Source organism: Microtus ochrogaster, linkage group LG9 (assembly GCF_000317375.1).
Source record: "Microtus ochrogaster isolate Prairie Vole_2 linkage group LG9, MicOch1.0, whole genome shotgun sequence".
In the NCBI taxonomy this organism is placed as follows: domain Eukaryota; kingdom Metazoa; phylum Chordata; class Mammalia; order Rodentia; family Cricetidae; genus Microtus; species Microtus ochrogaster.
In genome coordinates this window covers 18,800,333-18,818,981 of record NC_022034.1, presented here as the reverse complement: position 1 = coordinate 18,818,981, position 18,649 = coordinate 18,800,333, and the positions used below count along the sequence as shown (strand labels likewise).

The following is an 18,649-nucleotide window of genomic DNA, read 5'->3' as shown; positions in this document are numbered from 1 at the left end:
GGGAATTGAACTCAGGACCTTTGGAAGAGCAGGCAATGCTCTTAACCTCTGAGCCATCTCTCCAGCCCCTTTCTTCTACTTCTTAATATTTTCTTTGTGTCTTAATACATGATCTCTTTTAGAGAAAGTTCCAATGGCTTCTGAGGCAAGCAGCATTCCCAACATTTGGTAGAAAATTCTGTAGATGTCTGTTAAGTCTGTTTGCTCTACGATGTCCTTTAATTATGATTTTTGTGCCTTTTTTTTTTAATTTGGAAGATCTGACAAAAGTCATCTTCTGCTACTTTGTTGAAGTTCAGTTTTTTCTTTGCATCCCACAGTTTTGTTTAAGAACTTGCATATATCAATGTTTAAGGTGTGTGTCTTTATCATTGAAATATCCTCTTGGTAGATTGCTCCTTCACCACTGTAAAGTGACCTTCTAATTGTAGTTAGAAGTCTAGGTTTTTTCAGCACTAGCTACACCTGCTAGCTTGCCCGTTTCATATGCTTGAGATTCTTTTTCCTGTCCTTTCACCAACCTAAGGGTGTGTGTCTTTGATAATTATATATGTTTATTGAAGGCAGCAAATATATGACACTTTGGGGGGGGGCTGAATGTATGTGGTGCACACATAAGGTGCATATACACTTGTGTACAGGTACATGTGGAAGCTAGAGATTGATGTTGGTGTCTTCTTCGATCACTCCTAACCATATATTGATTCAGGGTCCCTCAGTGAACCCAGAACTCGCTGATACAGCTCATCTATTAAGGCACCTGCAGGATCCTTTTCTCTGCTTCATAAGTACAGAGATTATAGGTAGGCTGCCACAGGTACCTGGCGCTTATGTGGGTCCTGAGGATTCAAACTTCATTCTTCACACTCACACAGCAAACTCCTTACCCACTGAGCTATCTCCCCAGCCCCTGGATCTTAGTTTTAAATCTTGTCTTCCTCTCAGTGTCTTATATAGAAAAATATTTAGTTGGTGCTAGCTTTTGGTTCAATACTTTGGTCCACTGTCATCATGACAGGAAGAATGGCAACATGCAGGCAGACATGGTGCTGGAGAAGTAGGTGGCTGGGGCTTCTACATTTGGATCCACAGGCACCATTAAGTGACAGTGGCATATTAGACTGGACTTGAGCATTTGAGACCTCAAAGCCCGCCCCATAATGATTCCCTTCCTCCAACAAAGCCACACCTACTATAGCAAGGCCATACCCATTAGTGCCAGTCTCTGTGAGCCTATGGGGCCCATTTTCATTCAAATAACTATAAAGGTGTATGTTAATGCCTGTCATTTCATTGATTTTGTAATGTTTAGTTCTTCCTCCTGATGGCTTAACTGCTGTTCTAGCATGGTTTATTGTTTTCTTGTGGGTCAAAGGATTCCCTCAGATATTTGTGATACTGGCTTACCTATCTCAAATTCCTTCAGACTGTGTTTGACATGAAAATTATTCCCTTCTACTTTTAGACACAAAGGTGCTAGATATTGTGATATGGATTGACAGTTACTGTCTTTCAGAACTGAAAGTAGGTTGTTACATGATTTCATGGCTTTTAGACTTCTGTTGACAAATCAGCTGTTCTCCTGGTACATTCACCTTTGTAAGTGACTTGGTTCTTTTCTATGTTTTGCGTATTTAATGTTTCAAGTATAATATGACATGGGAAAGTTGTCTGTCTGCTCGGCATTGTAAATGCCTCATATCTACATAGCCATCTCTTTCCCTCAATTTGGAAAATCCGCTGTTTTTATTAAATATATTTTCTATGCCTTTAGCTTCTCCTATGCCTCAAATTCATATATTTAGTTGTTAATGGTGTCCCATAGATCTTGTGTATTCTGTTTATACTTTCTCATTATTTTATTTTCGTCATTGCCTGAATGTTCTCATTTGTCTATCTTGTCTTCTAGCTCTGGTATTCTGTCTTACACTTAATCCATTCTATTGGTAAAGCTTTCATTGATTTTATTTGACTTACTGTGCTTTAATTTTCAAGAAAATCTAATTGCTTTGCATATTTCTCTACTTTTAGTTCCTCCTTTTATCATTTCATTATGATGTGCTTGTACATACACAGATGGGTGAAATGGGAGTATGTGCACATGTGTGGAGGCCATGGGTGTTGTTCCTCTGGCGCCATCCACCTTATTTTCCACCTTACTGTTTTTTAATGGAGTTTCTCACTGTCCCTGGGGTTTACTGATTATCTAAGCTGGCTCACCAGCAAGCCCTTGGAATCCTCTCATCTCCACCTAACCAGTTCTGAAATTAAAGGCACACACCACTATGCACACTTGCATACTTTCTCCAGCCTCTTAAGTGCCTTTGTCATACCCTATATTGACTTCCTTAATTCATTCAAGTGCTTTGTTTGAATTGTTTTTTAATGTATTCACTGACGTAAAGTGTCTTCTATGACATCAAAGATTTTATGGCATTAAGTTTTCGTCTAGTCCTTCATTTGAAAATTTGTCAAGGATTTTATGTAATTTACTTTTATTTGGAATCTTTTATTTTGGAATTGACCATTTTCAAAGAAAGCCCATTGCGACGATTTTTTTATGTTTATTGTTCTTTGTTGGGACTTATCTATCTGAGCTTAGGTCATTAGTTGGGATGTGTTTGTTTGTTTGTTTTAAACTTGTATTATTTCAGTTGAGCTATTTGCAGTATTCAAGTAGACTATGTTGTAGTATGGGTGAAGTGTCATTTCTCCCACTGCTGACTGAAGTTTCGGTGCTGTAGTTAAGCACTCATTCAGCACACATGCTCAAGAAAACAGACCCAATCTCCATCGCCAGTCTTTGTGCAGGAAAATACCAGCTAGGTGCAGGTGCAAACAGTCTCAATCCTGCACTAGTATAGAAACGGGTTTAGGTATGTTCCTATGCCATCCTTCACATGTTGTGGTCCGTCAGTGCACAGCTAAAGGGCAAGCCTATCTATGCAACTCCACTCCAGTCTAAACCTCAGACTGTATTTCCACTTTGTAGAACATTGTAACAGTTAGGCTTAAAGTTTAAAAAAAAAAAATCTCCTCAATCTTAGAAAATCTCCAGACTGGATTTCAGAGTATAGTCTCTTGGCATTTCCCCTAAGTCCCCAGAATGAACCACACAAGACCCTCCTCAGCCTCTAGAGCTCCCGGAAATAAATAAGTAGATGGATGGATGGATGGATGGATGGTTGAGTAGTAAGTAAGTAATAAAGTAAAATATATCTTTTTTATGTAGATTTTATTCTTGGACAGAGCAAAGGGTCTGCTTTTGTTTGTTCATTATTATGAGGTTTATTGTCTAGTCTTGACTAACGTGTTCATTTGCTGACTTTTTTCCCTAACTATCTGTTCTTTGTGAATGCAACTTTGGAGGATTTATGTAACATTTAAATGTAAAAATGTACCTCAGATTTTTCTTCTGTCTATGGAATGTTAATGTTTATTTTAGGAATGGCATGTAAACTGTATGTCATGACTCAGAACTTTCTGTTCTAGCTGAACCAAATGTTTTCATAGTCATAGTCACAGAGTGGCTCCTTTATATGCTCTAGGAGCCTTAAAGAAAGGGAACTAAAGACATAGTAAAGAAACAAAACCAGAAAGGAAGGGACTTGAAAACATCCAGCTAGATGTAATTGAGCTTGAATTCAAGTGAAACAGCATAGCCTTGTAAACACAGCTGACAGACAGGAAATATAGGCATTACTCATGTTTTATCTTTCTTCTGGTTTTCAGGGAAGACATGAGAGTTATGCAATTACTCCTCGATTTCCCAAAGTAAAAGATGAAGGATGGTTTTTGATATTAGGAGAGGTGGATAAGAGAGAGATGATTGCTTCAAAACGAGTAGGATTTGTTCGAACTCATCATGATGCCTCGCTCTCTTTCTTTACTCCTGAAACACCTGGAAGGTAAGCAGCATCATACACTCAAGTTTCAAAAAAGTGAAGTGTGCTGATTCTCTGTCCTGAAAAATCTACATTTACTGGAGTATGTACTAATGACCTTCTGTATAGGTATCAACTTTCACCTATGTTAATTCTCATGTTTAAATACATATTCGAACTATTAATCACCAACTTTTAAAACATGCTGCAAATTTACATTTTTATCTCAGGTTTTTCTTCTATTACCATTTATTGTAGACAGTGATGTGTTTCATAAAGATGCTCTCACTCACATGTATCATGTACTTTCTGTTTTTCATATTTCAGATATATCTTCACCCTATATCTCATGAGTGACTGTTACCTCGGCCTAGACCAGCAGTATGACATTTATCTCAATGTGACAAAAGCAAACCTTTCTACACAGGTCAGCACAGAGATCTCCGATGCCTTCACTGACTTGGCAGTACAGTAACCTGACCCAAGGCCACTTGAAAGAAGTGACTGAAAGTCTTGGCTGTTCAGTCATGTGGACAAGTTGAATTACTTGGTGTCTACCTTGGCAGAATCAACTTCTGACCTCAAAACATCTAGGAGATTGACAGTGGCTGCCATGATGATTTCCAGCAACATTAGCCACAGAGGCCTTTTAGAAAGTGCTGCTTTTTGTAACGGCTTCATGGGTTTCTTTAATGTAAGATAAGTAAACATGTAACATGATTTTTAATGTATATGTTGGAGGTGATAGATATGAGTTATCCTACTTTGCATCTCACAACGTACTGTTTACATGAATGCCATCTACTCCTTTTTCTAATGGAAATTCCATTAAGGTATGACAGGTTAGGAGTTTAAGCAATATAAACATGTAAATCTGTGAGGTAAGCCAAACTGGGTATTATCAGCAAAATTTATGCCTTGGTCTGATCACATGTAGAAATAGTTTCACAGATTTCTTTTTAAAGATAATAAATAATATATGATATAAAATTATATTGCAGAGATCAGTGGTGATTTCTCAAAGACCATACATTGATTTCAGAGAATGTAAACACTGTAACTGGTGAAAATAAAATATATAGAGTGCTCCTTCAGAAAACCCAGTCTGGTTTTTTTCTCATTACCTTCCCATTATATTCCCTGATCCTCATCTATTCTTTTTTCTTTCACTTTTCAAAACTACTTTCCTTCGCTGATGTTTTTACACTTACAAGAGGAAAGTTCAGTGTAAATCATAATTTTTTGTTTGCCTTTGGGGTTTGGTTTCATTCAGTTTTGCATCTCAGGTTCTCACCAAGTAATCTAACCTGGCCTCAAACTTGGGGCTCTTCTCCCTCCATTTCCCAAGTGCTGGATCTCCATGAATGTACAGCCAAACCTAACTATAATTTTTTGTCTTCATATTCAATCCTACAAATAGATCACCTGTAATAAAGGAAATATGTTTATTCAAACAAGTTCTGTCTTGAAGAAGAGCTATTCAAAATGTATTTAGAAAGTTCATGTCTACATAATATACATTTTAATGGAATGTAATTGTCTTTGCAAAGTAATTCTTGGCCCCAACATAATTATAACTATTGCAAATTCTAGAATGTAAACATTTCTCAAGTTGGAACTTCCAAGTCGTATTTCTCTTCCTATGATGAGGAAGTCAGGGAGAAAAGAAGATTTTTTTTAAAGATGAAGTGGGGACATGCACTATATGCTCTTTTTAGAATATAGATAACTAGTGTGACCACATGTGGGAGGATGAGATATATGGAGAATCAGTAGGGCATAGTGAATCATGTCTTTAATCCCAGCACTCAGGACAAAGGCATGTGGTCTACGGGGCAAAGGCCAGACTTGTCTACAGCTCCAGTGACATAGTGAGAGACCCTGTCTCAAAAGGAAAAGAAAAGAGAAAAGAAAAGGGGGAAAAAACAGGTAAGAATCTGACATTAAAATTGTTTAACTCTGAATCAACCAGAAAAGATGAAGTATATACTAAGATAGAAAGATTGGTCATGTTTCTATCCTAAGCCCCAGGTTGAGAGCCATTTCTCATAAGCCCCACATTGAGGGCCATTTGTCATGTCCCACATCCGGGACAAATACTGTGTCGTGCCTGGAGAGAAGAGTGAGGACTAAGGAAGAAATAGACTAGAGACAACTGATAGAGTTGGGGGAGGGGGGCGGGGAAGGCATCTAGTAAATACTGAGATTCTCTTAGTGCTTATTTCTCATAGGGTTTTGGAGGGGGAAGGCAAGAGGCTTCTTTACCATGATACAAGGAACAAAGTAATTATCTTCTTAGTACCCAAAACACCAAGTAACCACACCTTAGGTCAAAATATCCTGGTAGTGCCCACACCTTAGGTCAAACCTCCTGTCGTGAAACCTTGAAGGAACAAGAATAGATATGAAGTCTCTGACCTTTAGTCAAGGTGGAAGGGATCCACTTCTGCTTCTGCATCATTTCTGCATCAGTGACTTTATCTGCACTCATTGTTCCCCACACTTTAGAGGAATCAGACATCGGACAATAGAGTCTCATTGGTGCTACTTATTTAGATCATTGATTTTTTTATCTCTCTTAGTGGCCAAGAATTTCAACATTGTTTAAAATTATCCAAATCTTAATTTGGGGGAGATCTTTTAAGAAAACATACAGTAATGAAAAGGTTGAGTGTTCCATCTTACAAAGTAGAGGTTTCCTTTTTTTAACTTTACTTTGTTGATCTCGTACGTGTATATAATGCATCCTGCTCACACTCGCCCAAATCCAATCTTATACACTTGCTACCCAAGTCACCCTCCTTCCCTACCAGGCCTTTCCTACTTTCTTGTCATTTTGTTTTGTGATTCACTGAATGTAACCAGGACTGTCTGGATAAGAATAGGTTTGGAGCTATCGACTAGAGTATTGGGAACTCAGCAGTGACTATACCACTGAAGTCTGTAACTTATCCAAAAGCCTTCCCTGGGAAGGGGTAGAGTCCTATATTCCCCTCCTCCATGGATGACTGAATATGGACACACCCAGTCTTGTGCAGGCAACATGAGTTCATGGTTATAATGGCCACATCATTCCCTGAAGATAGTGCTTCCCAGGCCTCCTCCCCATCATCCAGCTCTTACATATTTCTGCCATCTTCTCCATGATGTTTCCTGTAAAGTAAAAAGGTGATATGAATGTCCCAGTTAGGGCTAAGTGCTCCACAGTCACTTCTCAGTACATTAATCAACCATAAACCTTTGTATGCACTGTTTGTTGGCAGTGGCCGCTGATTTGATGAATACTGAGAGCAGCACTTGTCTGTACATATAAACATAAGTATTTAGAAAGCAGTCTCATGCAAGTCCTTTAACAAAACTAGGAGGAGGGCCCACTTGTTCGTCCCGGCTGCCCTGCTAGGTTAGCCCCGAAATAATCACACAGAAGCTGTATTAATTAAATCACTGCTTGGCCCATTAGCTCTAATATCTTATTGCCTAGCTCTTCTTACATCTTAATTTAACCCATTTCTATTAATCTGTATATCACCATGTGGCAGTGGCTTACCGGCAAAGATTTGGCATGTCTGACTCTGGTGACTCCATGGTGTCCCTTTGATTCTGCCTTCTTTCTCCTAGCATGCTATTTAGTTTTCCACGCCTACCTAAGTCCTGCCCTATCAACAGGCCAAGGCAGTTCTTTATTCATTAACCAATAAAAGGAACACACAGACAGAAGGACCTCCCACAACACAAAACAATAGTAATAATTTCCCCCATAGAGCCTAGCCCATGGACTTTTGACCAGTCACTCTACCAGGCATGAATTTCCTCCTGTGAAGCTGACTCAAATCCAAGCAGAAAGATGTTTCTTACTACCCCCTAAAAGTCATGCCACTGGTTCAACAGCGGGTATATCTTTTCTGGCAGATAAGTTATTACAGAACAAAAGCTACACCACTGGGTAAGACCATGATAACTTCTCCCCCACATGGATGCATAGCACTTTTCAACATTGTGAAGCTAGCCAGCAAAGAGGAAACTTCCAATTCAGTTTTAGCTTCATCTCTATGTCCTGTAACCAAGATATATGATGTCTTCAGTAATTGGATCTTACCTTCAAGCTCCCATCTACATCCAATAGCAAAAAGAATAGCACATGTTTGAAGAACACTTAAACCTTCCTGAGCAACAACTGAAACAGAAATATCCTACATTTGGCACTGAGATTTTCATTTAATTACCTCTGGTTTCTGTAGTTGGCATTATTTCTGTAGTTCAAGTAGTAGTATGCTACATTGGTAGTTAATAAAGTGGCTTCTTCAGTACCCATGGTTCACTTTATCTAAAAATATCTGTTACTAAAGGCATTTTGAAAAGACCATGGAAACTTAACATACTATAGAGTCTAAAATCTATACATCAATTTAATATAAACTTAGAATACAAAAATTGGTCCTATTTCAATGCATCAGTGACTATACTCCTCCCCCCCACCACCATTTACAGTTTTAATGAATATAATGTAAAGACAGCATTCACAAGAAAGACGTGTGGTAGTTCAAGCCAGACAAAATCTTAGCCAAGAAGGGGAAGGTGGGCACAAAATCCATATCTAGCTAAGGAATTATTGGTCTTTGAAAGTTTTGGGGTAAAAGACTTTAATGATGTCACCCACCCTTCAGGTCAGCCAGACTCTGGGGCAGCCCACTCCCAAGTTGGCTACACAAACTGGACTCTAAGAGAGGGTACTTAAGGTAGGGTGCAGAAGGGAATGATTATAGGAGGAGTTGAGGATAGGGTGAATATATTCAAAATACATCATGAAATCCCAAAAAATAAAAATATTGCTTAAAAAATTTAAACTATTGAGTTTGCAATAGATAAGAACCTGAATAGCCAATGAAAAAGAAGGGGCAGTGACTGAAGAGAGTTTCTGTGTGGCCCTGGTAAGCCAACCATGCTCCAGGGAAGACCACACATGCAAAAATAGTTGGGTAGCATAAGTTGATTTTGCCAGATTTTAAGAAAGTAAAAATAGGTTTTAAAAACACAAGTTGGTAGGTAGGGAAATACAGTGGATCTGGGAAGAGCTGAGAGAGAGAGGCTGAATATGATATATTTTTAAAAGGATGAAACTCAAAGAGCTGATTTTTTTCAATTTTTCTGGGTTTTATATTTTTAACTGAAATAGAATTACTTTGCTTTCCTTCCTTTCCTCCCTCTAGCCCATCCTAGTTACCCACCGTCAAATCTCTCCCATGTCAATTCTCTCCTCAAGTTAATAGCCTTTTTTTCTGTATTAGTGTTACATACATGTGCATTGGTGGTGTGTGTTTGGTTTCAAGAGTGACCATTCTGCATTGGATTTTTTTTAAGAAGGAGAGAATAACTCTGACTTTACTCAGCAAGGATCTCAAGCTATCACCAGCAATGAACTAGCAATGTGTGCTAGTTTTCCATCACCGTAACAAAATAACTTTACATAAGTAACTAAAAAGGAGGAAATATTTGTTTTGGCTGATGGTTTCAGAATTTCTAGGCTACTACTTACTTTCTATTAAGCTGATTCCATTATTACCTTGAAGCATTATTACCATGGTGGACAGGGCATGGTGGAGCAGAGCTGCTTACTTAACGGCAGTCAAGAACCAGAGAGCAATAGGGATCAGGATAAGATACACTTTCACTTTATAGCCCACCAAGCCTTGTGCTGTGACCTCCTCCCTCAACAGCTCAAGTACTTGAGATTACATCGGTACCTTCACAATGATCACTGCAAATACCTTTACATATGCACCCAGAGGTGTGCTTTATTATGTATCTCAGTTCAATCAAGTTGGCAGGATTAACCATCAGAGTAATGCTAGAGTACACATTAAGTCCCAGCATTTTCCCTGAAACTTCCATTCTGCTACACACTGCACACTTGCCCTTATCTCCACAGTGGGGAAAACAATAATCATCCATTTCACCTAGCTGTTAATCCTGTGATCTACAAAAACCAACCTATCAAGTTATGCCCGCTGATGTGATAGTGGTATCAGTGTTTTAGAAGTAGCCAACCACTTCCTCATTCAATTAAAGTCCACTCCATAGATGGATTCTACGTATGGTACTGTTAACTGGGACAAAAATACATGACTGACTAGGCCTTGGGAGCTAGGAGAGAGTCTACTACTACTATTCTGCTAAATGGATAATATACTGTCCCCTAAATTCTTAGCTTTATACACATTGACTAATACATCTCTTAACTTTTATGAGAAAAGCTTCCTTTTGTAGTAGATTGCTATTTTTTTTAATTGAGAAAAAAAAAATTTCCGCCTCCTCCCAGCCTCCCACTCCTCCCGCCCTCCCCCCACTCCTCTCCCCCTCCCTCTCAAGTCTGAAGAGCAGTCAGGGTTCCCTGCCCTGTGGAAAGTCCAAAGTCCTCCCCCCTCCATCCTGGTCTAGGAAGGTGAACATCCAAACTGGCTAGGCCCCCACAAAGCCAGAACAAGAAGTAGGATCAAAACCCAGTGCCATTGTCCTTGGCTTCTCAGCAGCCCTCATTGTCTGCCATATTCAGAGAGTCCGGATTTATCCCCTGCTTTTTCAGTCACAATCCAGCTGGCCTTGGTGAGCTCCCAATAGATCAGCCCCACTGTCTCCGTGGGTGGGTGCACCCCTCTTGGTCCTGACTTCCTTGCTTATCTTCTCCCTCCTTCTGTTCCTCATTGGGAATATAAAATCCCAGAGTAGTTTGGGGAGGAACTCATGAAGTCTCATCCATAGCTGAGGAATTGATTTTTAGTGGCTGTTAGGGGAAGGTCAGTTTTCTCCAGGGATGTAGTCCTGCGATACTATCCATGCTCCAAAAGATAGCCCTACATCATTGGAGTGCTTATATAGTGGAGTGCTTTCATACAAGAGTAATGGGGCACTTACATACTGGAGCTTTATAGGGAACACCAAGTTGACTCCATGGATTTCTTTTAGAAAAATCACATGAAATTGGAGAAGAAATAAGAGGAATAGAGTGGAGGGATAAGCATAGAATCAATAACATTACATATATAAAATTATCAACAAAGATAAAAAGTGAAACTACTTTTCTCATAACTTATGAATTGATACCAAAGACTTCAGAAAATAAACTTTCTAAAAATATTCTTGTGGCATCTTAATTTTCAACATCTAGGCCCTGAATACAAGAGTACCATATTTGTAAAGGTAACGCGACTAAAGTTTAAATCACACATTGACCCTCACACGTTGATAATGGAAGACTTTAATACCAATGGACAGATTATCAAGACAAAAACTAAACAGAAATACTGGAGCTAACAAACATTATGAGCCAAATGAACCTAACAGTTATTTACAGAATATTTCATCAAAACACAAAAGAATAGACTTTCTTCTCGGCACCTTATAGAACATTTTCCAAAATTGATCACATATTTTGTCACAAAACAAGTTTCAAAAGATACAAGAAAATTGAAATAACCCCCTGCAACTTATCAGACCACCATCTATTAAAACTGGATTTCAACAACAGAAAGCCTATAAACTCAAAGAAGCTGAACAACTCTCTACTGAATTATCACTGGGTCCAGGAAAAATAAAGAAATTAAAGACTTCAAATAATTCAATGAAAATGAACGCACAACATACCCAAATGTGGGACACAAAGTGGTAAGAAGAAAGGTCATAGTCCTAAGTGCCTTCATAAAGGAATTGGAAAGAAAAAAAAAACACATACTGGTGACTTAACAGAACACTTGGAAGCTCTAGAATAAAAGGAACCGACACACCCAAAAGGAGTAGACAACAAGGAATAAAATGAGCAGTGAAACAAAATAGAAACAAAGAAAAATAGAATCAATGAAACAAAGAGTTGGTTCTTTGAGAAAGACAAGAGAGAAAACACTTAGCCAAACTAACACAGAAACACAGAGATTAACAAAATCGGAAACAAAAAGGGGACATAACACTCAGGAAATCCAAAGAGCCATTAAGTCATATTTCAAAAACCTGTAATCTACAAAATTGGAAAATCTAAGAGAAATTGACAAATTTCTTGATAAATATCACCAAAATTAAATCAGGATCGGATAAACAGTTTAAACAAAAATATAATTCATAAGACAACAAAAGTAGTCATTAAAACTTTCCCAAACGTAAAAGCCCAGGGCCAGATGGTGTTAGCACAGACTTCTACCAGACTTTTAAAAAAGACCTAATTCCAATAATCCTCAAATTATTTCACAAAGTAGAAACAGAAGGAATATTGCCAAATTCTTTTCATAAGGTTACAGTAATACTGATACCCAAACCACAAAAGATTCAACAAAGAAAGAGAATTACAGAACAATTTCCCTCATGAACATTGGTGCAAAAATACCCAATAAAATACTTGCAAACTGAATCCAAGAGCACATCAAAAAGATCATGCGTCATGATCAAATAGGCTTCATCTCAGAGATGCAGGGATGGTTCAACATACTAAAATCTGTCAATGCAATCCACCATAGAAATAAACTGAAAGAAAAAAAAAACACGAGCATCCCATTACATGGTAACAGAGCCTTTAAGAAAATCCATCACCCCTTCATGATAAAAGACTTGGAGAGAGAAGAAATACAAGAGACATACATAAACATAATAAAGGCAATATACAGCATGCCAATTGCCAACATCAAATTAAGTGGAAAGTGAAAGCAATTCCACTAAAATCAGGAATAAGACAAGGCTGTTCACTCTTCGTATCTATTTAATATAGTACTTGAAGTTCTAGCTAGATCTGTAAGACAACAAAAGGAGATCAATAGAATACAAATTGGAGAGGAAAAAGTCAAACTATCATTATTTGAAGATGATATGATAGTGACCCCTAAACAATAAACAGGCTGAGAAAGAAATCAAGAAATTAACACCCTTCACAATAGCCACAAATAATAAAAAATATCTTGGTGTAACTCTAAGCAAGCAAGTGAAAGACCTGTATAAAAAGAACTTCAAGTCTTTGAAGAAAGAAATCAAAAAAGATATCAAAAGATGGAAAGATCTCCCATGCTCATAGATTGGTAGAATTAACAGTAAAAAATGGCCATATTACCTAAAGCAGTCTATAAATTCAATGCAATCCCTATTAAAATGCCAATAAAATTCTTTACACACCTTGAAAGAACAAAACTTTATAGGGACAACAAGGATAGCTAAAACAATAATGAGCAATTTTTATTACTTAAACTTACAGAGATATCACTCTCACTGATTTCCAGCTCTACTACAGAGCTATAGTAATAAAAAATAGCATGGTATAGGCTTAAAAATAGACATGTGAATCAGTGGCATCAAATTGAAGACCCAGATGTAAATCCACATACCTATAAACACCTGATTTTTGACAAGTGAAAATTATACAGTAGAAAAAAGAAAGTATCTTCAACAAATGGTAATAGTATGACTGGATGTGGACAATATAGAAGAATGCAAATAGATTCATAGCTATCACCCTGCACAAAACTCAAGTTGAAGTGGGTCAAAAAATCTCAATATAAATCCAGAAACACTAAACCTAATAAAGTGGGAAATAGCCTTTAACACATTGACACAGGAGACAACTTTCTCAATAGAACACTGATAGTACAGATACTAAGACTGACAATTAAGAATTGGTACCTCATGAAACTGAAAGCTTTTCTGTAAGGTAAAGAACACCATCAATGGGACAAAACAGCTACCTACAGTTTCTGAGTGGTTATTTGTGGTCTTGGCAGCTGGAAATGAACAAGCAGTCACCCCTAACAAATTGGCATGCCAATGTGGTCAACTATATCTATATAAAACCTGAGAAAGCTTAAAAAGGAATTCTAAACACAAAAGAACAGAGTTAAGCATGGCTTAATGCTGTGGGTCTTTTAAGAGAGGTTTTCCTGATTGAGTGGTAGCAGAAAAAAAAACCACACAGTTTTGAAAGGGCAGCTTCCTGGGCCTTGCTGCCAACATGGTCTCTGGCTCTCTTGGGAGGCCGAGCATTTAAATGGGGTTTGTGAGCAGTGTGTAACAAACTGCTTAATGGAGCAACATAGATCCTCAGAATACCTGAAACTGGGAGAGTGTGCATGACTCACAGAGGTGGCAAACATGTCTCCACCATGTTGGACTAGGCAGAACCAAAAGACAAAGCAGCTTTGGTCCTAGCTGTGACCACTTAGTATTAAAAAAAAAAAATACTTCTGGTCAGAAAATAGTTACAGATACACAATAATGACAGATTCAGATAAGAAAGATCTCTAAATGGGTCACAGTGTTGGATAAACATACATAGGCTTGGGATAAAGAAGAAAAAGAGTACAGAGAGTTATAAAAGAAGTAAATAGTTTAAAAAAATAAAAATGCCTTTAAAGAGACAAAGTAAAGACAGTCATAGACTAAAAGGAGTAAAAAAAAAAACATAAGTCACATAAAGACAGAAAATATACTGAGAGTCTGGATTATGTCTATCACTGTGTTTTCTTTGAATTTTTGACTGTGAAAGAGTCAAAAAGTACAGAGAGCCATTTCATTGTATGGGCTGCTAAGCTAAACCAACATATATATTTTAAAGGTATCTTGACCTCAGAATTTGAGTCTAAGGATTTGTTATTTTGGAAAGAAATTCTTCTTTTGTTTCCACAGAGGATGAAAACATGTAGAATCCCTCCAGATTAATGTGGTTTGATGGACCAAGACCACCCAAAAGTTCTTCATGAACACCCCAAAAATTACATTGCCCAATAAACAGCAGAAAATGGTTTAGAGATAACTTTTCCCCAATTCCCAAATATTGTTTATAATTTGTTTATATTGAATTGGTATGGATCTTGGTTTATTGATACAAACTTAGGTTCAATTTTGATGTATGTATATTTCTGCCCTTGATTAAAATATTGTGGTTATGCAACTCATTGAAAAATGTAATGCATAATTAAGAAATATAAGTTAATAGAGTGTCATCTGTAAGAGTCAAGCTTGAAGCCATGTTAGTTAGGTTTTCTAGATATATAGAGATATATTTCAATTAGATAGGTATTCTTCAGATCTTTCAACGGCTACAGAATATGGTATTTAAAATGTTTTAAGGGCTGGAGAGATGACTCAGTGGTTAGAAGAGCATTGCCTGCTCTTCTAAAGGTCCTGAATTCAATTCCCAGCAACCCCATCATGGCTCACAACCATTCTTTTTTTTTTAAGATTTATTTATTATGTATACAACATTCTGCCTCCATGTATGCCCGCACACCAGAAGAGGGCGCCAAATCTCATTACAGATGGTTGTGAGCCACCATATGGTTGCTGGGAATTGAACTCTGGACCTTTGGAAGAGCAGCCAGTGCTCTTAACCGCTGAGCCATCTCTCCAGCCCCCTTACAACCATTCTTAATGAGGTCTGGTGCCCTCTTCTGGCCTGTAGACATACACACAGACAGAATATTATATACACAATAAATAAATATTTTTTAAAAAAGAAAAGAAAAAAGAAATAAAATGTTTTAATAACTTAGGACTTTTTATAACATGAGACACACCTGTTCCTGATAGGTGTGTCTCATGTCATAAGTCTACTTCAAGAGTATGATGGGCATCAAAGAAGCTCCTTATGGAATTTGTTAGTCTTTTGCATAAGAAACTGTTTTTGCCAGAAGGCTTGATGAACTGGACATGCAGGACCACAGAGAAATGACTGCTAAACTTGCCTAAAAGTGAGAAAGGGCCTTCAGGGTTCTGGCTTCATGAAAGAGTCTGCCAGACATTCTGCAGGGTACAGAAGAAAGTGACTGACAAACAGCCAATATAGGTGAAACTATCTTTAAAATTTCCTGCTTCATGGGAAAGTCTGCCAGATACTATGGGCCTGTAGGCTAAATATGGATGCTCCAGAAATACAAAAGAACTTTGGGTAATTCCTGTTTACTTAGGTAACAGTATATCCTTCTGGAGTTTTTGATGGAGTTGAAGAATAGATAGTTATAATTACAGGTTTCCTTAGTTATGATAAAAGATAAAGCAGATATAAATATTGTAATTATAATTTTTGCTTGAAAATTGTTTTGTTATATGTAATTTTGCTATGTTAAAGTTAAAACTTTCCTTTTAATTTGAACAGAAAAGAGGAGATGATGTGGGAAGTCCTTCTGTCAATGTGTTACTTTTATTGGTTAATGTATAAAGAAACTGCTTTGATCTGTGATAGGACAGTGTAGAGCTAGGTGGGAAAACTAGACTGAATGCTGGGAGAAAGAAGACAAAGTCAAAGAAAAGCCATGTCACTTCTGCCACAGGCAGACATGCCAAAACCTTGCCAGAAAGCCACAGTCACGTGGCAATACACAGATTAATAGAAATGGAAAATTTAAAATATAAGAATTACCTAGCAATATGCTTAAGTAATTGATCAAGCAGTGATTTAAATAATATAGTTTCTGAGTTACTATTTCATGGTCTTGGCAGCTGGGAACAAACAAGCAGTTTCCCCCAACATACCACTCTTGAGAAATATATCCAAAGGATGTTCAGTCATACCACAAGAACACTTGCTCAACTATGTTCTTAGTAGCTTTATTCATAATAGCCAGACCTGGAAATAACATAGATGTTATTGAGCCAAAGACTGGACAAAGAAAATGTTGTGAATTTACACAGTGGAGTATTAGTCAACTGTTTAAAACAGTGACATCATGAAATTTAAGGCAAATGCATGGAACTAAAAAAAAAAAAATCACCCTGATAGAGGTAACTCATACCCAGAAACACAAACATGATATGTACTCGCTTATAAGTAGATATTAGCTGTAAAGTAAAGGAGTGTTTCAAGGGGGGAAGCACTGATCTTCCTGGGAAGGCTAAGTAGAAGAGATTTTGTGGGTGGACTGGGGACCTGGTAGAAATGGGAACATGAGGGATCAGGTAAAAGAGGAAAGAAGGAGGAGAGCATGGTAAGAAGCTAGAAACTGAGACAATTCACTGTGAAGTAGATATCTAGTGCAAGGGAAAGTCCCAGCAATCTACAAGGATAGCTCCAGCAAAGACTCCAAGCAATAGCAGATATGTAGCCTCAACTGACCATCTCCTGTGATCGGGCAATACTTCTAGTTAATGGGATTTGGAAACAAACTCAGACACAATGTAGCCTTTGACAATTAGTCTGTCCTGCCTACATGATGTCCTGGGATAAGAAGGATGGTGCAGAGATTGTGAGAGTGGCCAACCAATGACTGGTCCAGCCTGAGAACCATGCAGCAAAAGTGAGCCTATCCCTAAAACTGCCTGGAGTTTCAAGACCCAGAGACTGGATAGCTCTGAGACCTAGGATAGAACCAAAAACTACTGGAGTAAAAAAAAATGAGTGTCATGATGCCTATCAATATTTTGCTATACGCATAGATTGGTACCGAAACCAATTATCAGAGAGGCCTCATCCAGCAACTGATGTGAACAAATGCAGAGAGCCACATCCAAACATTAGGCTGAGCTCAGGGAATCCTGCTGAAGAGAGGGAGGAAGGATTGTAGGAAAACCCACAGAAACAACAAACCTAGGCTCAGGGGAGCTCACAGAGACTGACAACCAGGGAGCCTGCATGGGACTGTTCTTTGCCCTCTGTATATATGTGACAATTTATAGCTTGGTCTTCTTGTGGGACTCCTAACATCCTAACAATGGGAGCAGGGACTATCTCCAACTCTTGCTGGCTTTTGGAACCCTATGCCTCATATTGGATTGCCTTTGCTTTGTAATACAAAGGAAGGTGCTTACCTTATAGAAACTTGAAATGTCATGTTTTTTTTTGATATCCATGGGAGGCCTGCCCTTTTCTGAATAAAAATGGAGGACAAGAGGATGGGGGTAGTGGAGGGGAGGTGGAGTAGGGACTGAGAGAAAAAGAGGGATAAGAAACTGTGATCGAGATGTGAAATAAATAAATTTTAAAAGCAAAACAAACCAAATGCTCTTCTGGGTAGCACATCAGCATTTGTGGATATTCTTTTAAAGCAGTCACCTGAAAAGACACAATGTACTGACATGTGTGAGTCTAGCTTTATGACTGCTTTTTGTAGTATTACGTGTGGGTGATTAAAACAAAACTAAGAGAGTAGACTAATACAAACAAACGGTTTCAAATGCTTTTATCAGTTGGAGTCTGACAGTTAAGTTTTTAATCTATTTAGAACTAATGTTTATATTGGTGAGTGACAGAATATTAAAATAAAGGGGCAAGTTCTAAAATTCTGTTTCACAGTAGAGTACTAAGGTAGCAGTACTGAATTATTTCAAAATAGATAAAAAAAAGAGAAGGTTTTTACTGTTCTTATCACAAAGAAATAGTAAATATATTTGCCAATAGATATTATAAGTTCAATTGCTCTCTCATTGATATGATTTTTTAAATAAAGTTGGCTGAAAGGACACAAGAGAAGACTTTGGTAAGAATGGAAAAAGACAAATTGCACTGTGATTAAAAACTAATACACACAGACACACACACACACACACACACACACACACACACACACACACAAGCTAATACACAGAAAAGCTACCAGTGGACATCTTCATTGTAAAATATTTTATCTCCACAAAAGTTCAAGACAGACTCAAAACCAATCATCACATATCTCTTAAAATAAATAAATGCTGTATGAATTTGTTCATAGATATTTTAACTAAGGGGCTGGAGAGATGGCTCAGAGGTTAAGAGCGCTGACTGCTCTTCCGGAGGTCCTGAGTTCAATTCCCAGCAACCACATGGTGGCTCA

At 37.8% G+C, this 18,649-nt stretch overlaps 1 protein-coding gene across 1 annotated transcript in view; it reads left to right on the top strand.

The window, feature by feature from the left end:
* The window catches only part of Ascc3 (activating signal cointegrator 1 complex subunit 3), a 315,331-nt gene extending 310,017 nt beyond the window's left edge, over positions 1-5,314 (top strand). The window contains exons 41-42 of the mRNA XM_005363511.2: positions 3,733-3,908; positions 4,212-5,314. Coding sequence (XP_005363568.1) covers positions 3,733-3,908; positions 4,212-4,359 — 324 coding nt within the window. The 3' untranslated portion in view covers positions 4,360-5,314. The remainder of the gene's footprint in view (positions 1-3,732; positions 3,909-4,211) is intronic.
* Positions 5,315-18,649: the final 13,335 nt, after the last annotated feature.